General features: G+C 35.9%; 1 protein-coding gene across 14 annotated transcripts in view; it reads left to right on the forward strand.

Annotated features, from left to right (window-relative positions):
* HERC1 (HECT and RLD domain containing E3 ubiquitin protein ligase family member 1) overlaps positions 1–23,055 on the forward strand; it is a 109,329-nt gene that overhangs the window by 34,444 nt on the left and 51,830 nt on the right. For 9 of the 14 annotated variants that reach the window (XR_015701448.1, XM_087744463.1, XM_087744464.1 and 6 more), the window contains exons 14-28: positions 492–713; positions 1,935–2,087; positions 2,272–2,404; positions 2,898–3,089; positions 4,161–4,382; positions 5,307–5,480; positions 7,186–7,300; positions 7,395–7,515; positions 9,685–9,856; positions 11,909–12,215; positions 13,574–13,697; positions 13,974–14,025; positions 21,680–21,951; positions 22,278–22,493; positions 22,579–22,699. Coding sequence is in view for 13 of the 14 variants with exons in the window: in XM_087744463.1 (XP_087600589.1) it covers positions 492–713; positions 1,935–2,087; positions 2,272–2,404; positions 2,898–3,089; positions 4,161–4,382; positions 5,307–5,480; positions 7,186–7,300; positions 7,395–7,515; positions 9,685–9,856; positions 11,909–12,215; positions 13,574–13,697; positions 13,974–14,025; positions 21,680–21,951; positions 22,278–22,493; positions 22,579–22,699 (2,596 nt within the window). In the remaining variant the exon portion in view is untranslated. The remainder of the gene's footprint in view (positions 1–491; positions 714–1,934; positions 2,088–2,271; positions 2,405–2,897; positions 3,090–4,160; positions 4,383–5,306; positions 5,481–7,185; positions 7,301–7,394; positions 7,516–9,684; positions 9,857–11,908; positions 12,216–13,573; positions 13,698–13,973; positions 14,026–21,679; positions 21,952–22,277; positions 22,494–22,578; positions 22,700–23,055) is intronic. The other 5 variants (XM_087744465.1, XM_087744469.1, XM_087744474.1 and 2 more) reach the window with 3 other exon arrangements.

Raw genomic sequence — 23,055 nt, forward strand, 5'->3', positions numbered from 1 at the left:
TTTAGGTTTTTCAGGAATCATAACCAGCAACAGTGCGGAACAATACTGAAACTGAAGGTTATTACTCTGCACCTGCCACACCTCCCTTGGTCTAATGTATGCTTGCCCTGCTTTTTACCCTTTTCCTTTTTCCTATGTATAGATTAGAATAATTACCCCCCTTGCTCCGCCCATCCCCCCCCCCCCCAATAATCAGACAACTAGAACAAACTGGGGAAAGCATTTGGTCCGATATCTAGTCTCTCTCTCTCTCTTAATCTCAGATTGTTACTAGCTATGGTCATATAATTCGATGTATTTATCTGTTCTCTAATACTACAAATCTGCAGAAAAAATTGTTTGGATTTTTTTGGTAAAGTCCTCCAGCTTATTTTCACATCTCATTAGAATATTTTTATTGCGTAACTATGCCTGATGCTTTTTTCTTCTTAGCTCATTATTTTGTCTTCATTAACAAAGGGTGTTTCTTGTGTCTGAATATTTTTCTTTAGAGAATGCAATTGGATATTATTCTGACAAGCTTGCAGGATCACACCCATGTAGCTTCCCTGCTTGGCTATAGCTCACCATCTGATGCCACAGAAACTTCCTCGTTATGTATCAGCTATGGAAATCTCTCTGATCAAACATATGCTGTCCAGAGCAGTCATCCGGATACTCATCTAGCTGAAATCTTAATGAAGACTCTTCTAAGAAATTTGGGATTTTATACAGTATGTATAGGTCTTGTATTTATTTTTTAAATGGTAATGAATTTTGAATACTTAAAAGGGTTAAAAGTTTTTCCTTGCTTTCAGAAAATGGTGCTCTTTTTGTTTATCTAAAGTAGTACTGCCATATGTATTTGTCCTGCAGTGGACTCGAATCAGTTAAATCTTCTCTAACATTATGGTTCTAATGTTATTGTAGCGGTATTTATTGTTCAGCTTGGCTTACGTAAATGTAGATGGTTTCATATCAGACTAAAGTATTTTATTGCTCTTACTTTGGCTTCAAAATGTTTTGGAAGATAGAATGTAACTGATCAAGTAAGATTTTATGGAACCCTTTTTCTCAGTATAATCTCAGTCACCAGAGAAAGATAGGCAGACACCAGGAACGTGAATCTGTTTAACTTCACTAGGGTAACTACCTTAGAGTTCAGCAAGTACAGGTCAGCCATCTTATTACATGTAGTCTGTCAAACAGATTGTTGTTCTTAGCTGTGTAACCTTAGAGGCTGATGAAAAGTTTAGGGGAGCGTAAAAGCAAGTAACGGACTCTCTCTCACCTTTTTATTCAACTAGCCAGTTAAATATAACAGTGAAAGGAAATCAGAGATTTTTACTTTTCTGGCATAGTATCCCTGTCTCCTGAGGGTGAGGGTTGGTAGTTTTTTGTTCTTTTCTCCAGACCTCCACCAGGCATCTAGATTGAGCTATCTACTTTGAATTTTCTACTTGAAACTAACTCATTTTTTTTCAATAGAATTCAGAATGAAGTCAAGCAGGTATCTACCTTCTGCTCCTTTTATTGCCATCCTAGATAATGCAAGGAAGGATTCTAATCTGAAACATTTTATGTGCCAGCCTGCAATAAATTCTAAAGGATTATTGCTTATTTTAACATATTGTGATTCAGGGGTCAGGGTGGGGAGTGAGTTCTTTCATCCAGTTATCCTTGGTGGGTTGAACGAAAAATATTTCTGCATCTGAAAATACTGGTTTTAGAATAGAAATGTTTGCTTGGCAGCTATCACAATCACTACTGTGACATTCTAAACGATTGTAGTTTCAAGTTTGGTTATCCCATGATCCACTTGACACGATCCAATTTCTTTGATAATCACAGGTGCACAAGGTAAAGATACAAAAGCTTATTTTTAAGGTGCTATGAAAGTATTCTAGCGTTTGAAGAAAGAGTTAATTGTTCTTTTTTTTCCCCTTTTTGTCTAGGACCAAGCCTTTGGAGAACTGGAAAAAAACAGTGATAAATTTTTATTGGGTACATCATCATCAGAAAACAGCCAACCTGCTCATCTTCATGAGCTTTTATGCTCACTGCAGAAACAGTTACTGGCTTATTGCCACATCAACAGTGTTAGTGAGGTGTGTGTCCTTATTTTTATCATTTGGGGGGGGGGAATTAATTCAATATGCATGAGCACCAGAATGTTGTAAGATTCCTGTTGAAAGTCTTCTGAGTAGGTGAAGGCTAAACTGATTCAAATAATGAACGCCTTAAATACATTTACAGAATTATTCTTATGTTTGGTTGTTTGTTTCCTTCTAGAATTCCAGCAGTGTGGCACTACTTCACAAACACCTTCAGCTTTTATTGCCTCACGCTACAGATATCTATTCCCGTTCTGCAACACTGCTTAAAGAAAGCTCTTGGAATGGTAGCGTTGGGGAAAAACTGAGAGGTAAATGTTCATGGAAAAATCAGTAGTGGTGGCACCGTAAGCTTAAGGCAGTTCTTGTTTGTTTAGATTTGAATAATAAAATACCTTATTTTTCCTATATCTGCATAAAGTAGACATCCCAAGCCTCCCCCAAAGGAGGAAATTAAGTGTCTACTCAAGGATAGCATCTGGTTCGTGCTTTTGATGTAACATTTTGCATACAGGAAAAATACAGAATAGAGAGGATATTGTCTCTGTGCATTTTTGTTTCAGTTTCATTAGTTCTAGATTTCTCTTTTTAGGAGTACTTTTTTTTTTTTGAGATTGCTGAAAAGCGTAGAAGTAAAATATGGAATGGATTAATAATTATTAAACAAACCTCCCAATTCAACATGTACACTTGAGACAGCTGAGATACTTTTATGCTGTTCTTTCTGACTTGTTAAATTGTGCTTGGAATATAATTATATTGTGAATTATAATTATAGTTGGTTTTTTTTTTTCTTCTCTGTAGATGTAATTTATGTATCAGCTGCTGGTAGTATGCTCTCTCAGATTGTCAACTCATTATTGTTACTGCCAGTATCAGTAGCTCGGCCTTTGTTGAGTTACCTGCTAGATCTGTTGCCACCTTTAGATCGTCTTAATAGACTGTTACCTGCTGCAGCCCTTTTAGAAGATCAAGAATTACAGTGGCCACTTCATGGTAAGGGTAATAAGTAACACACTGTTTAATCTGAAAAATAAAAAATGGCTTGTCACCTTTTTTTATTCTCTAAACCCAGAATGTATATTGACTTGTGTTGGAATCCAAGAGCGATATGGGAAATATATATTGAACTGAAAATACTAAGTTTGTAATACATAAAAATACCATTCTTTACTTGTAAAAGAAACACTGATTTTAGAATGACAGAATCATAGAATATCTCAAGTTGGAAGGAACCCATAAGGATCATGGGAGTCCAACTCCCTGCTCCTCACAGGACTGCCTAAAACTAAACCATATGACTAAGAGCACCGTCCAGATGCTCCTTGAACTCTGACAGGCTTTGTGCCATGACCAGTTTCCAGGGGAGCCTGTTCCAGTGACCGACCACCCTCTCTGTGAAGAACCTTTTCATACTGTTCAATCTGAACTTCCCCTGATGCAGCTAATAGATAATTTTGGCATGATCTGTTTACTTTCATGTCCAAATTTTACTTTCGCTTTCCATTTCATGGTGTACTAGAATTTTAACTTAAAATCATGGATTACCTGCTAAATTCCTGAACACGTGCCACCAGATATTTCCGATGCCAGTGAAACAGAAATATAAAAGCAGAGGGAAAGCGACCGACATTTGTGATAGGAGGTGCTATACTTATTTGCTGTTCATTGAATTTTTCATTAGTATTTTTGGCAAAGTTTTCTGCTTTTATTAAGTGCTGTTTCCAGTTGTATCATTTCTCTATGCATGTTTATCAGAACACAAAGAAATGTGGATTGCACAAAATTAAGTGCTTGGGCAGAGTTTAGAAGAGCCTTTACTTCACTGAGTATGAACAGTTGGACCGTGAATGGTGATGGCCTCTGCTGCTGCTGAAGTTATAATGTTAAGCGACCTATTTGTCCTAACTGCTGTTTCTTCAGTTTACAGGTTCTTGACTGAGGGGCAAATCTGCTATTGACTGGGAAATATTAACAAGATCTGCCATTGATTTTACTAATTTTGGAATTGTTTTTAACATCTGGGCAACAGTGACTAATTTGACAATTCATTGTTAATACTTTTAGGTGGACCTGAATTAATTGATCCTGCTGGAGTGCCCTTACCACAGCCTGCCCAGTCTTGGGTATGGCTTGTTGATCTAGAGAGAACTGTAGCTTTGCTTATTGGGCGGTGTCTTGGTGGCATGCTTCAAGGACCTCCAGTGTCCCCTGAAGAACAAGATACAGCCTATTGGTTGAAAACTCCACTTTTCAGTGATGGAGTGGAAATGGATATTCCTCACTTAGGTAAGCTGTTAAATGCAAGTGTCTAATTGTCATTGTAAATATTTGAGTTCAGTTTTGAAATTTCTGATGATGTTTGAATAAGTCTGTGTACTTAGGGTATGTCTTTCAGCATTCTTGTCTATTCACATAGTAATACAGAAAGTTGGAAAATGGATATTTAATTATATGCTGTAGTTTACAAAGGGTCTTGTAAATGCATACAGAAGAAGAAAAATCTGCAATTTCTCAGAGAAAGAAGTAACACAGACTTCACTGAGTTAAATTTAAATGTTTTACTCTTAGATGCTTAGCATTTAACAGACACACCAGGGGCTCCATTGTTCATATTTAGTATTGAAAAAGATTATCTTAAATTGTATTCTACTTACAAAGTGGAATTTTTATTAATTAGAAATAATACTATTAACAAACTTCAATCCTTCTGATCTACCAGAAGTGTTAACAGGACTGAGCACTAGTATTTCTAGTCATCCCTTCCTATCTGAATAATGCACTTGCTTCTGCTTCTCTGTGGCCTGTTCCTGTTAGTTCACATCATCTTCTTCCTCTGATTCTGAGTAGACTACTTCAAGACTTATTTACAAGACGTAGTATTTTGAGATGGGTCCATGTCTGAAGATACAATAATTGCAAGTGTATGGCTATATAGTTCAGGTAGAATTAATGATACAGAATTATGCTATTGAAGCAGAGTTGGATAATGCTTCTAAATCTTCATATGTTTTACGTAAATTGTAACTCTGAGTCACTTTACTCCTTACCTAATGTGAGTTTGTAGTCAGACAATGAGATGTCTTGATTTTTTTTTTATTTTTTTTTTTTAAAGAAGTGGAGAGTGAAAGCTGTTTTATACGCTTTTAGGTAGATGCATGTAATCCTCAAAATTTGCAGAGTTTAACTTCTTAAGTATTTCCCTTCTGTTAGACAAATGCATGAGCTCCTTATTAGAAGTGGCCCTATCTGGAAATGAGGAACAGAAGCCATTTGATTATAAGCTGAGACCTGAGATTTCCGTGTATGTTGATTTGGCCTTGGGTTGTACAAAAGAGCCAGCAAGGAGCCTCTGGATCAGTATGCAAGACTATGCTGTTAGTAAAGGTAAGATGTTGAAAATATATATACGTGTGTGTGTTAAAAGCATATTGCATGCTTCAACTACATACCTGGCAGAATCCAATATTTTCCTTGGCAATGACTTTTAATTTTGTAACATGATACAATAATTTATTGTCATGTTCCACGGTCTTTCGTTTGCCTTTTCTGTTACTTATTTTTGACATTGATTCCAGTGTTTGGCAAACATGTAGTTCAATGTTCTTTTTCCCTCCAAACTGGAAAAGAGAGACTCTTGTTTGCTTACTCAGTTGTTGGTGTTTCTGTTTTCCTAGTAGAGCAGGGTGAAACTTGGAATTAAAAAGAAAAATTGATGGGCAATAGATGGGGGAAGGCAAAGTAACTTGCAAAATATATTAGGAATGGGACGAAGGGGTAAGTCATCTTTTGTTTTTCAAGGCTCTGGGAGTCTGGCCTTACAGTATTAATGGTTCTTCATGCTTATTGCCTAAAATCTGGGTTCCTGCTCAAGCTTCCTAGGTCTCCTTTTAATGAGATCCACTAAGCATTGTGGTTGTACTGTAACTTTCTACTGGATCCAGAGATAATTTTCTGTAGCTCTGGCCAAGCTAGGCCAAATCAAGAAGACAGCAAATGGTATTGTGTTCTTGTTCAGAGCAACACAGAGAAGTCTGTTGCAGAATTCCACAGAAGTAGGAATTCCAGTAAAAAATGCAGGTTGTCTGTTTGCAAAATCTGAGATAAATGGGCTAATATGTATTATTTTGGTTATGGAATTGGGTGTTTTAGAAGTTGATGCGGTTCTGCTCTGTTCATAATGCAAGCTGACTGGAAGTTGTATGGTGACAGTTAGCGTAGCATCAAATGCAAAGTAATGGAACTTGCTGAGCAGCAGGTGTGTTAGACTAAACATTATGTGGCCAGGTAAGCTTTTTTGATTTTTACAGCAGTTTCAAGAATTCATAGATAATATTTAATTGAAAAAAATATTATGAAAATATTTGTAACTAAGTGGGACAGTAATATTTTTTTCCCCCATGAAAAATTATGGTGCCTTGTGGAGGCTTCCTTGGCAGTTTGGTTATTTTATAGTAGAACAATAATATTTTCATAACAGATCTTTTTAAAGTGGGGAAAAACTTTTGAAATGAAAAAGCCAGTTTCTGAAAATACTGGACAAACCTTAATTTTGAGACCTGAAAATGTCTCTTGTTAATATTAGCAGTGAAACTTGTGCTTAAGCTTGTGCTTGTGTTAATAGTTGGCTTTCCTACTGGAGATAAGGCTTTTTCATCATAAGTGAGTCTGTGAAATAATTCTTGAATGTAGTATCAACCACGTGTAAAAGAGCAGAAAGTCTCAAATATGGTGCGTTTCTAAACAAGTTCTGTGTAAATCAGTGGCTCAGTAAAAAGAAGAGCTGCAGCTCCGTATCCTTGCTTGAAAGAGAGGTTGCACCCTGGGTTCTGCTCTTTGAGTCTCTGGTAGAAGTTTGTGTGCATGCCCTTGGCTGACTGTTAGACTTAAGTACCTTGAGCAGACCAAAACACATTTGTCTGAAGCAATGTATTTATGAGCTATTGATGCTAAACTTTTATTTCTTAAGTATTAAAACTACTTCTAAATTGAAAGATTTAAATGGGTGAAGATTTTTTTTAATGATGTCATTGAAAATATATTTGTTTGTTGCAAACAGTAGCCAGTTTTGATGTATCCTTTCTATTTTCAGATTGGGATACTGCAACTTTAAGTAATGAATCACTCCTAGATACTGTGTCCAGATTTGTTCTTGCAGCTCTTCTGAAACATACAAGTTTACTTAGTCAAGCTTGTGGTGAGAGCAGGCAAGTAACTTAAAGCTGCTTTTAAAAGTTCAACTTCAATTTTTAAAAGAAAGTTTGTATGATTTTTTTCCATTTTGGGTCTCTCTTTTTGTAGATACCAACCTGGCAAAGCCTTGGCAGAAGTATACCGTTGTGTATATAAAGTTCGGAGTCGCTTGCTTGCCTGCAAGAACATGGAACTTATTCAGACTAGGTCATCCTCAAGAGACAGATGGGTAAGACTGTAAAGCTCTTTTGAGTTCTTCAGGTTTTACTGTGTATTAAGAAAATATTACATAATGTTAATTTCATATATGTTGCCAGTATTTTTGTTCTACCTTGTTGAAAAACTTCCAGGAGTTTTTAAATGAAAATAGGCGATGTATAATTAGGAGTCCATTAACCTGTAGTACATGTGGTATTAAATCAATTGCAGCAAATAATTGATTGACAATATTTGATTCAAGCACAGCCTGAAACCTAGTTTTACCTGTAAACATAGCACTAGTATGCTCTACCATAGAAGCCCATAACTTAGGATTGCTTAGCTAGGTTGACCAGGCCACAGCTTCGTCTGGCTGCCATTCCTGAACCCAGCTAAGTTACCTGGGCCTCTGATCTCTGTCCCTCTCTGTACTTCTCTCTTCCCCTTCCCTGCCTTACTCACCCCTTTTTCCTTCCTCCCCAGCCAGATTCTCTTCTTAGTCCTGTCATTACTTTAAGGCTACTTGTCCTTGTCAGCCCTACGTGAATGTTAGACATGATACGACTGGGCCTGAAACTAGCATGATGGCAACTTCTGAATCATTTTATTAAGCCAGGTCAGAATTGATGATGGAAGTGTTCATTGAATTACTCAGGGTTGGGGACTGTTAGGCATTACAAGGTAGTCCTTAAAGTAGGATTAGGGTTTCTCTGATAGGATTTTTAATTGCTGTTTACAGTCTACAAGTGGGATATTTTTAATCAAGGAAATTCTCATGTGACATCAGGATCGTGAGGCTTTTTAGCTATATTGTAAAGCACTAGTGATGCTTTTTAAAATTGTGTAGGTCTGTTTCCTCCTTTTAATTAATATTAAGGGGATATGTGTCTTTGCCCCTTCCTTTCTCATGGTCTAACGTATCTGCAAGAGATTCAACACTTCTGAAAGCATTGGGTGGAGCGTGTGTACGCAGGACAGTATGCATGCATTAAGCTTGGTGGTTCTCTGGCTTATCAAGGATACATGGGGTGGTCATTTTCTAAACACGTAATTAATCTGTTGCTTCATGTTCATGTTATAGCTGTTGTGCATACTCACCATCAGGTGCTGTGTACTGCGTGTGTGCAATAAGTTCCATTACTCCCAGAAATCCTTGAGCTTACTGTGCAGATGCAATACAGCGAATCTAAGTGTATGCAGTAGATTTGTTGCTTCAGGGAGATCTCAGATTTAATACTATTGGGGAAAAAATAGTTGGTTTGCATTTGCAAAGTATACACAGGCTTAATGATAGAGTGACGAGAGCGAATAAAAGGCACCAGAAAAATGGTAACCATGATCTGCTGCTACCAAGACTTTTTTTTTTTTTTTTTTTTAAAAGGAAAACTGCCAGGAGAGGGCAGATGAATGATGCTGGTGGGACATGTATGTCCCAAGATTTGTAGGATTAATTACTTTCTAAAGTATTCTAAAACCTCTAATATAACTGTATGTTTTATATTTAAAGCTTTGCCTTCTTCAGATTGTCTAAAGCTGTTTCCTGCACTGGAAAATTGTCTGTTAGGTAGTAGGTATTTTGCTGGTCAGCACTTACATCCTCAAATTGAAGGAAAGCATCAACCCAAATACATCCACTCAATCAAAAAGATGTTTTAAATTCAAGTTGTAAGACTACTGTTCTTCTTGTGCACCTCATAATGCTAATCTTTGGTCTTGGGGAGTGCATCTGTTTAATTTCATTGAAATAAAAGGGAGGAAAAGAACTGCAAATTCAGGACTGTTAAGACTAAAAATGGGAACATATTGAGTATCGCTTTAAGTAACATCATCGTTTCCATCGAAGTAAGTTTTATCATATTCATGTCCTTTTTAAAGGGAGAAAATTTTATGAGACAACGGCGTGTGGTTGTTAAAGGCTTTGATGCTGAAGTGTCAAAGTTTGACAATAGAGTCTAAGCAAGCATTACAAGGAGACATTTTTCTGCAAATAATCTGAGTAACAGTTATTAAAGGAAAACTAAATTTTCTGACTTATGTATTTAAAGCCTTGAATGTAAACAGCTGCCTGTTGTTTATTTCACACAATATCAAAAGTATCTTTTTGACAGGAAAAAAGCTTATTAAATACCTATGTCCTTTTATGTTCATCTTTCATTTTGGTGAGAATTAATTTCACTCTCTCTATATTTTTTTAATCAAGATGTTAGATAACCAAGAATCTGCTGATGTTGATACTCAAGAACATTCTTTTACTCGTACAATTGATGAAGAAGCAGAAATGGAGGAGCAGGCAGAACGCGACAGAGAAGAAGGACACCCAGAACAAGAGGATGAAGAGGAGGAAAGAGAACATGAAGTTATGACAGCTGGTAGTAAGTACTAGTTATGTGTGTCAATAATGTAATGTGCTTTGGAAGCACAATATATTTTTTTCTGCAAGGTAAAACAGAGACATTATTTAAAAGATTATGAAAGATTTGTCTGCATAAACATTGTAAGAAGTTTATTTTTTATAGAATTATGTAGTGCTTTTATTGGATCAGAAAAGTCTTTTGATAACCAGGGCATGTGAATATTGGGCAAGTGGACTGCCTTTATGGGCAGTTCTCAGGGCATCTGACATATACCAACGCTTCTTATATGCACTGTCTATAAGACTAATAGGTTTTATACTGTTTTCTCTAAACTTCTATTCAATAGACCTCTGAGTTTTCATCACTATTTATATATAGAATTTTTGCTGTGTTTGTGCTATTGTATGTAATAAGCTTTGAAGGGTAATGTTATTCTGAAGTTTGGAAACAAAACTGCTGTTGATAACAGTGGGCTGACTGAGTTAGAATTCACTTGTATCTTTGAATATCTCTTCTTGAATCTATTAAAAATGTGGAGGCTTTAGTCAGAGTTTGGTATTTGTAACACTTTTTGCAGTACTTTCTCATGGGGTTTCTAAAAAACTTGTTTAATTCTTCAGAAGATAGCTTGAAAAAGGTGAGCTTTGCAGACTGTTGTTATGCTGACTTGGGCTTGTAATCAGGCTCAATGGGGTAGGTAATCCTTAGTTTTTCCAACTTTTTGAAGCAACATACAGTCACGCTCAGTTGTTTTTTCTATCGTTACCCTAGTGTTTTCAAAGACAGAAATCATGTTAGCCTTCAAAAATTACCGTAGAATGTATGTAGCGTAAAAAATAAAATTGGCTGACTTGAAATATTTTCCATAGATATATAATGTTTTTTTCTTTTCCAAATATTGTTCTTTCAGATACTGTTAGATGTTTATCTTTTTCCAGCCTCTGCTGTCATTGCCTATTTTGCTGACAGTGTTTATATTTCCCGTTAGGACTCCTGTATTCCTGTTTGGGATCTTATAGACCAAAATGTATGTTACACCTTTAGTTTCTATACGATGTGTCATTACATCCACAATGCAGTGGGCTTTCCTGAAAGTGTACTATGGAGTGAAGTACAGATTCATGAGATGATTTATGGTTCTAGAAGGTGTACACGTGTTACCTGTTCAATAGATGCAATGTGCTTTTGCTGCTTGATATGCAGTTATCCTGGGCAAATGCTCAGTGTTCTCGGATTCTACCTGGACAGGGTTTCTGGGTACCATAAAGGAAACGTATCCAGAAATATCGAGACAGACAGTAGTGCTGCATGCACAAATAAGTAGGAAGATGATGACTCTTTTACTGGAGATCCTAAGGGAAGCTGATCCTGACATGCAGAGTTCAGTTTGTGTCCTTGATGCCTTGCTGCTGCTAACTATTTAATATCAATGAAGGAGGTGTTTGGGTTTTACCTTTGCCTTTCCAAAGGGGAACCGAATCTTTAAAATTAAAGTGATTAAGTCAAGAGAGCTTTAGGTCCTTGGACAGAGATGATGTGGTCTCTCACACAGCTTCTTCAGAAGAATCTGGCACCTAAGACAACAGCAGAATTAAGCAAAGTGAAGGCTAAGAATTTTGATAGGATCTTCATTGTACTGACCAAAGCTAATAAAAGCCTGAAACTGTTTCAGTATTGAATTACAGATATGCTGGTGTCTGCAGTAGAGATTTACAGAAGCATTACTTTATATATGTCTGCTAAAAGGCAAACAGGAAATAATCTCTTTTTCTTTGGTGCTATGCAAACAGGAGTTAGGTTACAGTAAGACACTGAAAGAAGACTGTTTAGAGTTCTGTCGAATTGCATTGTCTTCTGAATTTTAAACTTAACGTTGTGTAAATGCTTTGTTTAACCCGTTTGCATGACTTCTTTTATAGCTTTGTATTGCTAATGTATTCTTTGACTGTTGGAAAAATATTTGTTGTTCTTTGTAGTGGGGCAGTTTTTGGCCCAAGATGTAGATGCATATTTCATTCTATGTAGCTTTGTCTAGAAGTTAAGACCTTCTTTTTGTGTTGCATGTTACAGAAATATTTCAATGTTTCCTATCAGCCCGTGAAGTAGCTCGCAGTCGGGATCGAGATAGGATGAACACTGGGACAGGGACTAGACTTGATGATCCACCTCCTCAGTCTCAGCAGGAACGAAGAATCAGCACTGATCTGACAGAAGGTCAAGATGTGTATACTGCTGCATGCAACTCTGTGATCCACAGATGTGCCTTGTTGATCTTAGGAGTAAGCCCTGTTATTGAGGAGTTCCAGAAACGAAGGGAGGATGGACAGTTACAGCAACCTCCCTCTACTGCTCCTGAAGGGATTGGACTCATGACAAGGTGGGGTTTGCTGACTGCTTAGAATAGTTAACTCTTCTCTGCTTCCTTTATAATTGATTCAATAACCTCAGTTTTCCTCTGAGGATTCTTAGAATTTTTTTAAAATGAAGATTTTTGCCTAGAGCAATGTTATGTTTTTGTTGAGAATAGTGATTTTTCTCAATTTTCTTTGTCCACATTAACTAAACCTTAATAAGAGTTTTATTCTGTGTGGGACATATTTACTTTTCAAAGTTGGGTTTAGTGATAAATAGTAATAAAGTCCACATCATCAGGTGTACATAGTCTGAAGTAATTGGAAAAATTCTTCATTTTTCCTAAGATATATTTACATGTTTGGATTTTTTATTAACATGTTTGTATTTTCTTGAACTTTACCAATGTCCTATATGGTAGTGTCCAAAAAAAATTTGTAGGATATGTTTAAAAGTAAGAGTTTCAAAGCCTATTATGAAAAAAAGTGTCATTTGTGATTGATTTTTACAAATATTCCTAACATACCGGCATGTGTAAGACACTGTTGTTAGGCATAGGAGAATAACAAAATAAAGCCAAACAGCTCACTGAATTGGAGAAGTATATAATTTAAATAGTATAAGTTCTACATGATGTATTTTAATTTTCATAACCTGAGATATTCTTGGTAACACAGTTTTATTCTAAACTTGACCCATTTAAACTTTTATTCCAGAGATCTTTGTGTGTGTATTAGAATATAACACAAGAATTGTGTAGCTGGTGCTACTAGTGAACTCCTGAGTCTGCTTAAGCTTCTAGTGTACAGAAACTCTGCTCTGATATTTTAAATTAAGATATTGACAGGGAGTTCAGAAAGAGATTATATGTATTCAGTACCCTTTTATTCTTTTTGCCTCTTTTTGGATATCTAGTCCCTAAAGCATGGGTGGCTGCCTCTGTCGTTGTCAAAGTGGCTTTCATCTCCAGCATATCAACTTTAGGATGCATTTTATGGGTGGGTTTTTAAAAAGTTCAGTGCTTTTTCACCCACTTACTCTGTCTCTGTTTTCTTGTCTTCTCAGCTCAGAAGTGTTTCTGTATACTGTATGTAATACTTACCAAGGCACTTGAATGATCAGTCATTTGAGGTTGCCATTTGTTCAGTTGACCAATAAGGGTGTTCAGAAGTAACAAAGTTTACTAATACCCTTCATAAGCATAATAATTGAAGCCATCAGACCACTTTTTTCCTCTTTGGTGTGGTCTTGTGATGTTTCTGTGATAGTCTGCTCCCAAATAAAACTGTGGTACCTGCTAAATTTGACTATCAAATCTTACTTTTGCCTAATATCAATATTTTCTTTCTCTCTCTGTGTGTGCGTGTGTGTGTGCACCTGAAGCAGGAGTGAAAGTCTTACTGCAGAAAGTCGCTCAATCCATGCAAGCTCAAACTACAGACTGATTAAGTCAAGAAGTGAATCTGATTTATCTCAACCAGAATCAGACGAGGAAGGTTACTCACTGGTAAGTAAACTAGCATTATGTATTTAGAGATTGTCAAAATAGTTAGGTGGGAAGTACATCTTAAACATTTGTTTAGTACTGTATTTCAGTATAGAGATCTCTTCTAATAATCACCATTGTTAAGAGAAAGTAATGGTGGTAAAAAACCAATTGAAATTATTATAGCTGTTAGTTTTCTTACTTTTATGGGTGAGGGATGCATTTTAAATACTCAAATATTAGGCACTACATATGTTCACCTAAAGAAATAAGGCTTTTATTAATCTTTTAATCTAGAGTGGAAGACGAAATGTTGATTTGGATTTGGCATCATCACACAGAAAGAGGGGTAAGTTTTATTGTTTACCTAGTGAATATTGACCTGATAAATATGTTGGTATTTCCTAAGTTAAAATGTGTTTGCAATTAAATACGGTACATAGTGGCAATCAGGATGTTAAAACTGAGTATTTAAAAATAACATTTAAAATAATTATTACCTACTGTTTGTTGTGCTAAGTTCTGTTGCTTTGTGGCTTGGTTATGGTATTTCCCAGGTTATAACTATTTATTCTAGTTTCTAGAATTGCAATGCTCTTTTGAAGAAAGCAAGGATTTATGTGAGGTCAAGTGAATTAGGAACTTTCATTCTGTTTTCACTCGCATGACTTCAGGAAGAAAAAATTGGCAGAGAATTTCAGTATCAAGTGGAACACTCTGTTCTTGTGCTAACAATGAACTTTTACCATAAAATGTGCTTGAACATGGAGAACTTGTATCCAGAAAATACCGCTTCAATTTTTGCATCCTCTCAACACCAGCACACCGACAGAACCAAGCAACCGCTTCTTCTATTACTCCAATATAAATCAGATTTTTAGCTTTTGTACTGCTTTTTGTTGCTGCTTCATTCTGAGGACTCTTAATGAGCTTCTTCATAGAAGGTAGTGGAGGGAGCACAGAATGTTTGTTTACACAGAGACCAGGAAGTCCCACCATTCTGGATGATGCAGAGTCTCTGCTAAAAATCACAACTTATGTCTGTTGTATCTGTAAAAATCTTGGGAAGAGGCTAACAGGAATTAGCTTGGGTTATGATACACTTTAATTACAGAAGCCTTAATACTGTTAGGTAACGTAAGAGTTCTAGTTTAATAGCCTTCATCATTACGTACTCTGGTACTGAGAGGTTGCTTGCTTTTTAAAGGCTTTTGGAATTGTAAAGCAAACTATCAGTGGCAACACTCATTACACTTCAATTTGTAAATAATGTGGAAAGGAATTCCTTGTACATGGATAACCAACTGAACCGCTGAGCAATAAAGAAATTTACTAGAGCTGTTCATACTGTGACAGCAGGATGTATGTTGTCATTCTCACTGTTAGAAGATCTGATAGCCTCTGTCAGCGCTCTGATCTGCAGTGTATTCTTTGAAGCCACCATTTTTAGCTTTGCCATTAATCTGACACAGAACTCTGCACTTGCTTTCCTCTATATCCTAAAAGTAATCCAGGAAATCATCTTGGGTTAGATCTGAGATACAGTATATCTTTATGATTCTTGAACTGTTGATTAGATTGATGAGGTTGTTTTGGTCATGGGCTCCAGGAAATAAGGAATAATGCAAGAATAGACTTTATCAACCAACCAGAAGCTTTTTATTACAGAAGAAAATTCTGCACCAGGTGTGCAACACTGAGGAGAAACGGGTGTAAATGCAGTTGATCTATCCAGAACCTAAAGAAGCTCAAATAGCTCATTTGCAAACTGAACACTGACAGCATGTACTGATACCTGTTTTCTGGTACTGGAGGACTTACTTTGCTGTCCCATGGTACTTGGAGATTTTTTTTTTCTGGTTTTGGCAACTGGAAGTTAACATACAAGAATGAAAAATTATCTGCTTGTACTGGATGATATTTATGACCATTTTGGTTGATACCCAATACCAGACTTAGCCAGTGAATGCAGGGTGCATTTACAGGGAAACATTCCTGATATCAAGGTCAGGAAAAGATCTACAAAGGTCTGTGTGACCAAATGGATGAGCTGTTCAGCTTGGTGCTATTTAAGGTCTTTCATTTCTTACGAAATGTCTGGTTTTGTGAATCCTAGTTATCTTCTAGAACTGAAGCATGCCCCAGTGCTTGGTGAAGATGTAACCTGCAGCCATTTTGAATTGTCCACCCCTTGTAACACAGCCAGCACACTGAAGTGCTAGAGATACTGCAGTGCCTATCAAGGGTGTTTTGACTGGTAAAACCCCTTCAGTTTCATCTTTATTCTTGTGATGGGCCGTGACTAATAAAGGGGACATTTATGCTCACTGTTACCTCAGCTTGAAGAATAGGAGAAATCTAAATTCTTACAGCATATTTGCATTATGCTTGCTCCATCTTGAGTTGCTGGCAAAAAAGATTAAGGAGTTCCATCAGAATGAGCTATCTGCATTTGAATTTGCTACATTTGTTAAGAATTGAAGCATTAGAGAAAGCCTGGTTTCCTGTTTATGGCAAGTAAACTGCTGTAGAAGAGATGACCTGTGGAAGACTACAGCATTGTTCCTCAAGATGTTCTCCAGTGGGATTTTTAAGTGCCACTGAAGTCAGATTCCCCTGAAGCAACCATTAGACATTTTAGTGAGAAACAAGCAGCATATTTTTATTTGTCAGGGTTTTCTTTGAGATGTTCTTTCCATATTCATGTTTGTACCTTGTGCTCCTAGGACTCCCGTATATGATCTGCTCTTGAGTGGAAGATTTTATGTCCCTCTAAACAAGAAGGAGAGGAAGGAAACATGTATGCCATATAAATGCTAGAGAAGATCTCTATTTTGAGTGCAGAGGATAGTCGTGCATTACAACAGAAGCATACATGGGAAACACTTCTCAAATTGCAATTAACATGAAGTAAAGCTTCCTGGTTTTTCTTGTCTCTATTTCTACAAAACAGCAGTAACCATTGTTGCTTTAAGGGACTTACAGATGAACTTTTCAAATTTTTGTTGGATTGAATGTAGAGTTGGCAGTGTTAAGTGGAAAAGAACAAGTGGGTCGTACAGAAGAACCACAGGAACCACTTATCATTTCTTTCAGTTGAAATTTATTATTCAAAAAATTCAATCATGTTTCCTTTTACATGTGGTTTTTAGAATATCTTACTGCAGTTTGCAGCAGTCCCTTGAAAATATTTGTTGTTTAAGTGTGTCTCCATAAACTGTGTGAAGGAAGTTGACAAGCAGAGCTAATTGGAAAGCAAGGGTTTTTCCTGAAGAAATTTCCTTCTATCACCATTGGTTTTTTCCTGTAGGCTGTGCTATTTTGGAGACTTAAAAGGGAATTTTCACTAAAAAGAATTCCTTAATATATGGGCATGAGGTTCCTCCCATCTCTTCTTAACACATTTACTAGAATTTAACCACGCTACTTATCACAGAACCATGGCCACACATGATGTTTCCAGCTGAGGTTTTGTAGGGTTAATTTATCCTCAACTATATGCAGAGTATTTGATCCTTGCAAAGTTGTCAAAATGATGTAGTGTGTATAGGGTATCAGTGAGTGGTTCTTTTGTAACAGGCAAGAGAGTAATTCCCTTTGGAGTGAGTTGGCTCATTTTAGAACTTCTGTTTATTGAATGCAGCAACTCGTTATTCAAAATTCAGATCACATTTCCTTAATAATTGAATCTCACTGTTGATTATAGTCTGATTTTTGTGGTATGAAAGCTGTTCCTATTCATAAATCGCAATATAGAAAACTAGCAGTAGAAAAGCTGCTAATACTATCAATTGTTCCTCTGGTCTTGCAGATGGCTATGGAAGGAAAGCATTCTCTTTTTATTCAATTAACCTCTTAGCCACTCAGTCCTATCTTTAATTGCCTTCTTCATTTATATATCTGTTCAGAAATATGACTGTGGTATTCCTACTTCAGATCCTTTGAGTATCTTGTTCCTTGCTATTATTTAGTTATTTCTGAATTCTCCTTCCATTCCTGCAGAAAAAGTCTTTTTCAATACTTTTGCCATAAGGGGTGATGAGCACATTATTTTTTTGCCCTCATGTCTAAGCCCATTGGGATTTTTTTGTTGCTTAGATTAATCTTTTTCAATTTAGCACATCCCAAGAGTATGCCTCAAAATGTTGTACCTATCTTATACAGTACCCGTGGGATACTGTACACTGCATTAGATACTTAACAGTAAAGAATGTGTATTTATCAATACAATCATAATCATAGTTACAGACAGATAAATGAGAGTCCTCCAGTCCTGCGTTTTCTACTTCATATGAATCTTAATTCAGTGAATTTCAGTGTGCTTGTGTGTTCTGTAGTACTTTACTAATACAATTGGGAAACTCTGAAAAAAAAGGCAAGTTAAATGAAATCCAAATTAAATTGAAATAATTTTGTGTACCTGTAATAATATGAGTTCTGCATTTTGAAAGGGAAAGATCATGTTTAAGTAAGGGACGTAAACACGGCTTGATGTATGCGTATAACTGTGTTAAAGGGGATATATTTTTCTTTCCCTGAAAAGAAGGTGGAAAATTTAGAATGTCTGTTACCTAGGCTATACTAATTCAAAACAAGCGTAAATATTCTTTTCCCCAAACTTTGCTGCTTGATATATTGTTGTATGGATTGAGATGAGACTGATGACTTAAGTCTAAGTCAGAATAGTATGAGGAAGAGATTGTATGAATATGTTACCTTCTGTTTCAAATGTCTGCTTTTGTCTTCTGATTCTTGTGTGGTGTAGTGTATTTACTCCTTTTTGGCCAGTTGAGCCCCAGAAAAAAGAAGAGCTTCAAGCAAGTAACTGATGGCATGTTTATTTTTTTTGTCTCTATAGCTTCCCTACATATTTCATGTTTTATGAAGCGTGTATTGCAGCTGTGCCACATTCATTTAGAAAACTCATTATTACAAGCTGGCTTTTAAGGACAATAAACTTTTTTTTTTTTTTTTTTTTTACTGTAAGCTTAAAGTTTATTCTTATGTGCAACTCTATTCATGTGATTGTAGAGGCTTATGGAAGTGCTAAGCTGCAATCAATTCTGTGTAATTAATATTACACAGAATCAAGCTAAGCTCTAATATACAATCATACTTTTGATTCTTCTATTGATATTTAACATCTTCAAGGAAAAAAAAAATTACTTTGTTTTAGATTTGTGTGCCCTAATTCTGAAGTATACTACTTTCACTTCTGACATCTTTGTTTTTACACTCTATACCTTTAGTTATAACTTCTCTTGTTTTCATTTAATCTGTATCTCATAATTGTTGGACTTTTCTCCTAATTTGAAACAATTTTAAATTGCTGTTACATTTAAACATTCTTGCATTTAATACTAAAACAATTAGCTAAGATCTCATCTTTTTTCAAATATGAAATGGTTTAGGTTTTTATTAATATATAGTGGGTTTTTTTTCTTATAAGATTTGTTGACTATCAAAACTAAATTTTATTCTGATGTTCTGTTAATCCTTGAAAGGTCTCCTAAAGCTTGTGATTTAAGACACTGGAATGGCTTTTTGTTTCTTTACAAATCCTTTGATTCTGTGCTGTGCTTCATAGTGGCATAGCGTAGTGTAGGACAGGTAGAGGACAGTAAGCTGATGTCACTTTGGGATGCTTTAAGCTCTCCTGCTATTGAAAGACTGCAGGGCTTAAGGAGGCTTTTGAAATAGTTGTTGCTATGTAGACAACATTTTGTGGACTTGGTAATGGTTTAGCTATGCTTCCTGTAGGAAATCTGAGGCTTCGTTTATCTTCTCCCTTGGGCTCTGTTCGCCATGCATATGCTAGGAAACTCCTTCTTACATGAAACTGAGTATTTTAACACCCTTTTATTCTACTCTGTCCTATTTATCCTATGTTTCTCACCTGCTGCTTCAGCATATAACTTAATTTTTAATAGAGAGCTTTAAAACAAGTATTATAAGAATTAATTAAAATTAGGGTAAAGTGGTATCTGTCTTTACTTTTGTTTTAAATATTGTCACCAGGTCTAAATTGTAATTGAGTATCAGAATTTAAATTCTTTCATAGTAAACATGACAAAATAGATTGTTCTCTGTAAACTAGGTAATATTGCTGTGTTACATACACCAGCAGAAATTGGGAAATTGGACTACACTTTGAAAAGTAGTGTTTAAACTTAATCTTTGCATTATCCAAAATAAATTTGTGTGCATATATTTTTGTCAAATACCTAATAAGACCTAAGTACTGTGATGGTTCTTTCTGAAGCCATTGCAATCTGTTTAGTAGCAAGTGTAAGGAATACCATGCAAATGTACACGAACGCTATTTACCAAAAAGGAAATGGAATGTGAACAGGTTTTCATAATTCATAGCCCTGATAATTAAATTTTTTGGCCACTAAGTGGAGTTTAACTACCTAATTTACAAAGCAAAAGCAAAATTTCACAGTATTTTGAATTTGTAAGTTGTGTGAAGGTATAAATTGTGACCTGCAGGTGCAGATTGGTTGACAGAAAAATAGCATTTTGCCTTTATCTCGGGAAAAGAATGGTGCAGAATGGTTGCTAGGAGAGTTGACATAAGTTCCAAATCTGATGTGTATTTCTTTGTTCCTATGAACAGCTGTTTACAGAGCTGCTGCAGGTAGGCAGTGTTTAAAGGAGGTCCTGAAACTAGCATCCAGCTGTTACCATTGGAACTCAGCCTCACTGATGAAAGAATTCTTTCAACAGATGAATTTCTATGAATTTGTGTGACTTTTTCCAGAAAATGGCTGTGTTTAATAATGTATGAGGCCGATACCCTGCAGACAGATTTTAAAAACTGAAGTGTTAATGTAGATTTGTACGAGTACTGTGAATGGGTTGTGATTCTCCAAATTGTATCTGTAGCTCATAGTGCACAAGAGATAATATATAAAAATTCTATGTAGATTATTTAAGATAATTGAAACTAGAATTTCAAAGTGAATTTAAACACACATTAGGTTTCCACATAGGTCTCCAGACATTACGTATCTATGTAGATGGGAAGTTCTTCTGTACAGGGTCTGCCTTTTTGTAATACCTTGCGTAGCTCCAAGTCAGCTAACAGCATTTATAAAAACAATAAAATACCAACTTCGGTGTTGATATGTATATTTAACTGATGCCTATCAGTTAACTGCTGATGAAGGTATGACTTCAGTGAGATTGCACTCCTTTGTGTGAGTTCTAGCAAAACTTTTGGAAATGAGATCAAATATATGGTGATAAGTTGTAGTGCTGCAGATTGATGACTGATGCTCATTTGAAGAAGTACAGTTATTACTGATGGTAAAGCTTCAGGTAGTGTAATGACATGCCAATGTAATAGGAAATACTTGAAAATAGACTTGTGAAATTGCCAAATGATGAAGACGCAGATCTAATACATGCTGTAGATAGTATTTAATATACATGTATCTATTTATCTTGAATCATAACAAAGTAAATGCTCTCTGTTAGTCTGAAATAAAAATTTTCTGTTCCCTTCTGCAATCATGAATTCTGTAAATATTTCACCCAAAATAACATTGTGCTTTTTCAAAATGATAAAACATACAATGGCTTGATTAAAACCAAAATACACTCTTGTTTTATGCTTAGACCTTAAAATAAATATTCAAGGTGCACAATTTCTGTTGTAGCAGATCTTTTCTTTACTGTTTTGTCATTTAGCTGCAAAGCATTTTTATTCAGTGTTCTAGCTTAAAGCTGAGCAGTTTGAGTGGCTTCTATCTTTTTGTTTTCTCACTTGGCAGCGTGTTGCAATACTGCTTAACATGATTAAAAGAAATACAGCCTTTCCTTTAGGGAAATTGCTGTAAATTTAAATCAAGTGTTTTGCTCTAAGTTGCTTAATGCATGGTGTAATTAACATGAATATCCATTTTCCACCTGTATGAATAGCAGCAGTCTTTACCTACTGTCAAAATGTGTTACCTGGTGAATTGGAATTGATGATACTTCATTATGTATATCTTTAGGAGCAATACACAGTCAAGTGGAACCTTTAAGTGACTCATGGGCTCGACTAAAACACAGCAGAGATTGGTTATACACTTCGTCCTACTCATTTGTTGAGTCTGATTTTGATCTCTCAAGATCCCTTGGAGTACATACTTTGATCGAAAATGTTGTCAGCTTTGTAAGTGGAGATGTGGGAAACTCGCCAGGATTTAAGGAACCAGAGGAAAGTATGTCCACCAGTCCGCAAGCGTCAATAATTGCAATGGAGCAGCAGCAGCTGAGGGCTGAGGCAAGTTTCACTTTAACACCTTTCTTGTTCTTCATATGTTATGCTCATTTTATGGATTTTTTAAAAACATTGTCCAAATTCTGTCTATTAAGGACGTTTTTCCTCTCTTTTCTGTTAAAATATCTTAACTGGAACTGGGAACTTTTTATGTAAATAAACTCTAAAACGAAATGTAAAGAATTCCCTTTTTTTAAAAAAAAAACAGGTGTTAATGAGAAAACAGCTACCTCATTCGTTCTCACTTACAGTTGAAGATGATCTAATTCTAGTTTCTAAGGATACTTGCTACTTTCTTAGTACTGTCTTTTGCCTGCCTTTATTTTTAGCTTCGTCTGGAAGCACTTCATCAGATTTTAGTGCTTTTATCAGGGATGGAGGAAAAAGGCAGTGTGCCATTAATGGGAAGTCGTCAAATACCAGGATTTCAGTCGTCTTCATTGCTTACTTCTGTTAGACTACAATTTCTTGCTGGCTGCTTTGGTTTGGGCACTGTAGGACATGCAGGAGCCAAAGGAGAGAGTGTAAGATTACATCACTACCAGGTATGTACTTCAGTAATTTCTGCTGTTGCAATAACTGGGTGATAAAAATGTATCAGTCCTTATAACATTTATTTGTTTGACCCAGGATGGTATCAGAGCAGCTAAGAGAAGTATTCAAATTGAAATCCAAGTGGCTGTGCACAAAATTTACCAGCAATTATCTGCTACATTAGAAAGAGCTCTGCAAGCTAATAAGCATCACATAGGTAAGTGAAAACCAGATTTGCAAAATATGTCCTCTAATATACAGTGCAACAGCTTATATGTTTAACAAAGTGGATTTTGGTATTAGTGACCAGAACTCACTGAAGTATCTTTCTGACTTCTTTTCCTAAGAGAGGGAAGCTTTTTAACCTTTTTCCCTTTTAATTTTCATCAAGTGTTAGCCCTTTTTATTTTAAGACTTTTAAGTATTGTCAGCCTTTCTATTCCACATACCACAATCTTCCACAGTCACCCATGTCTTTGGCTCCTCAAAGTGATTTTTAGGTTTTTCAGGGATAATCAGTTTTCTGAAGAGATGAAAAGTCTCCAATCTTTTTTTCTTTCATTCAGGTGAACT

Source organism: Nipponia nippon, unplaced genomic scaffold (assembly GCF_047370975.1).
Source record: "Nipponia nippon isolate SJK-2023a ecotype South Korea unplaced genomic scaffold, ASM4737097v1 scaffold_9, whole genome shotgun sequence".
Lineage (NCBI taxonomy): Eukaryota > Metazoa > Chordata > Aves > Pelecaniformes > Threskiornithidae > Nipponia > Nipponia nippon.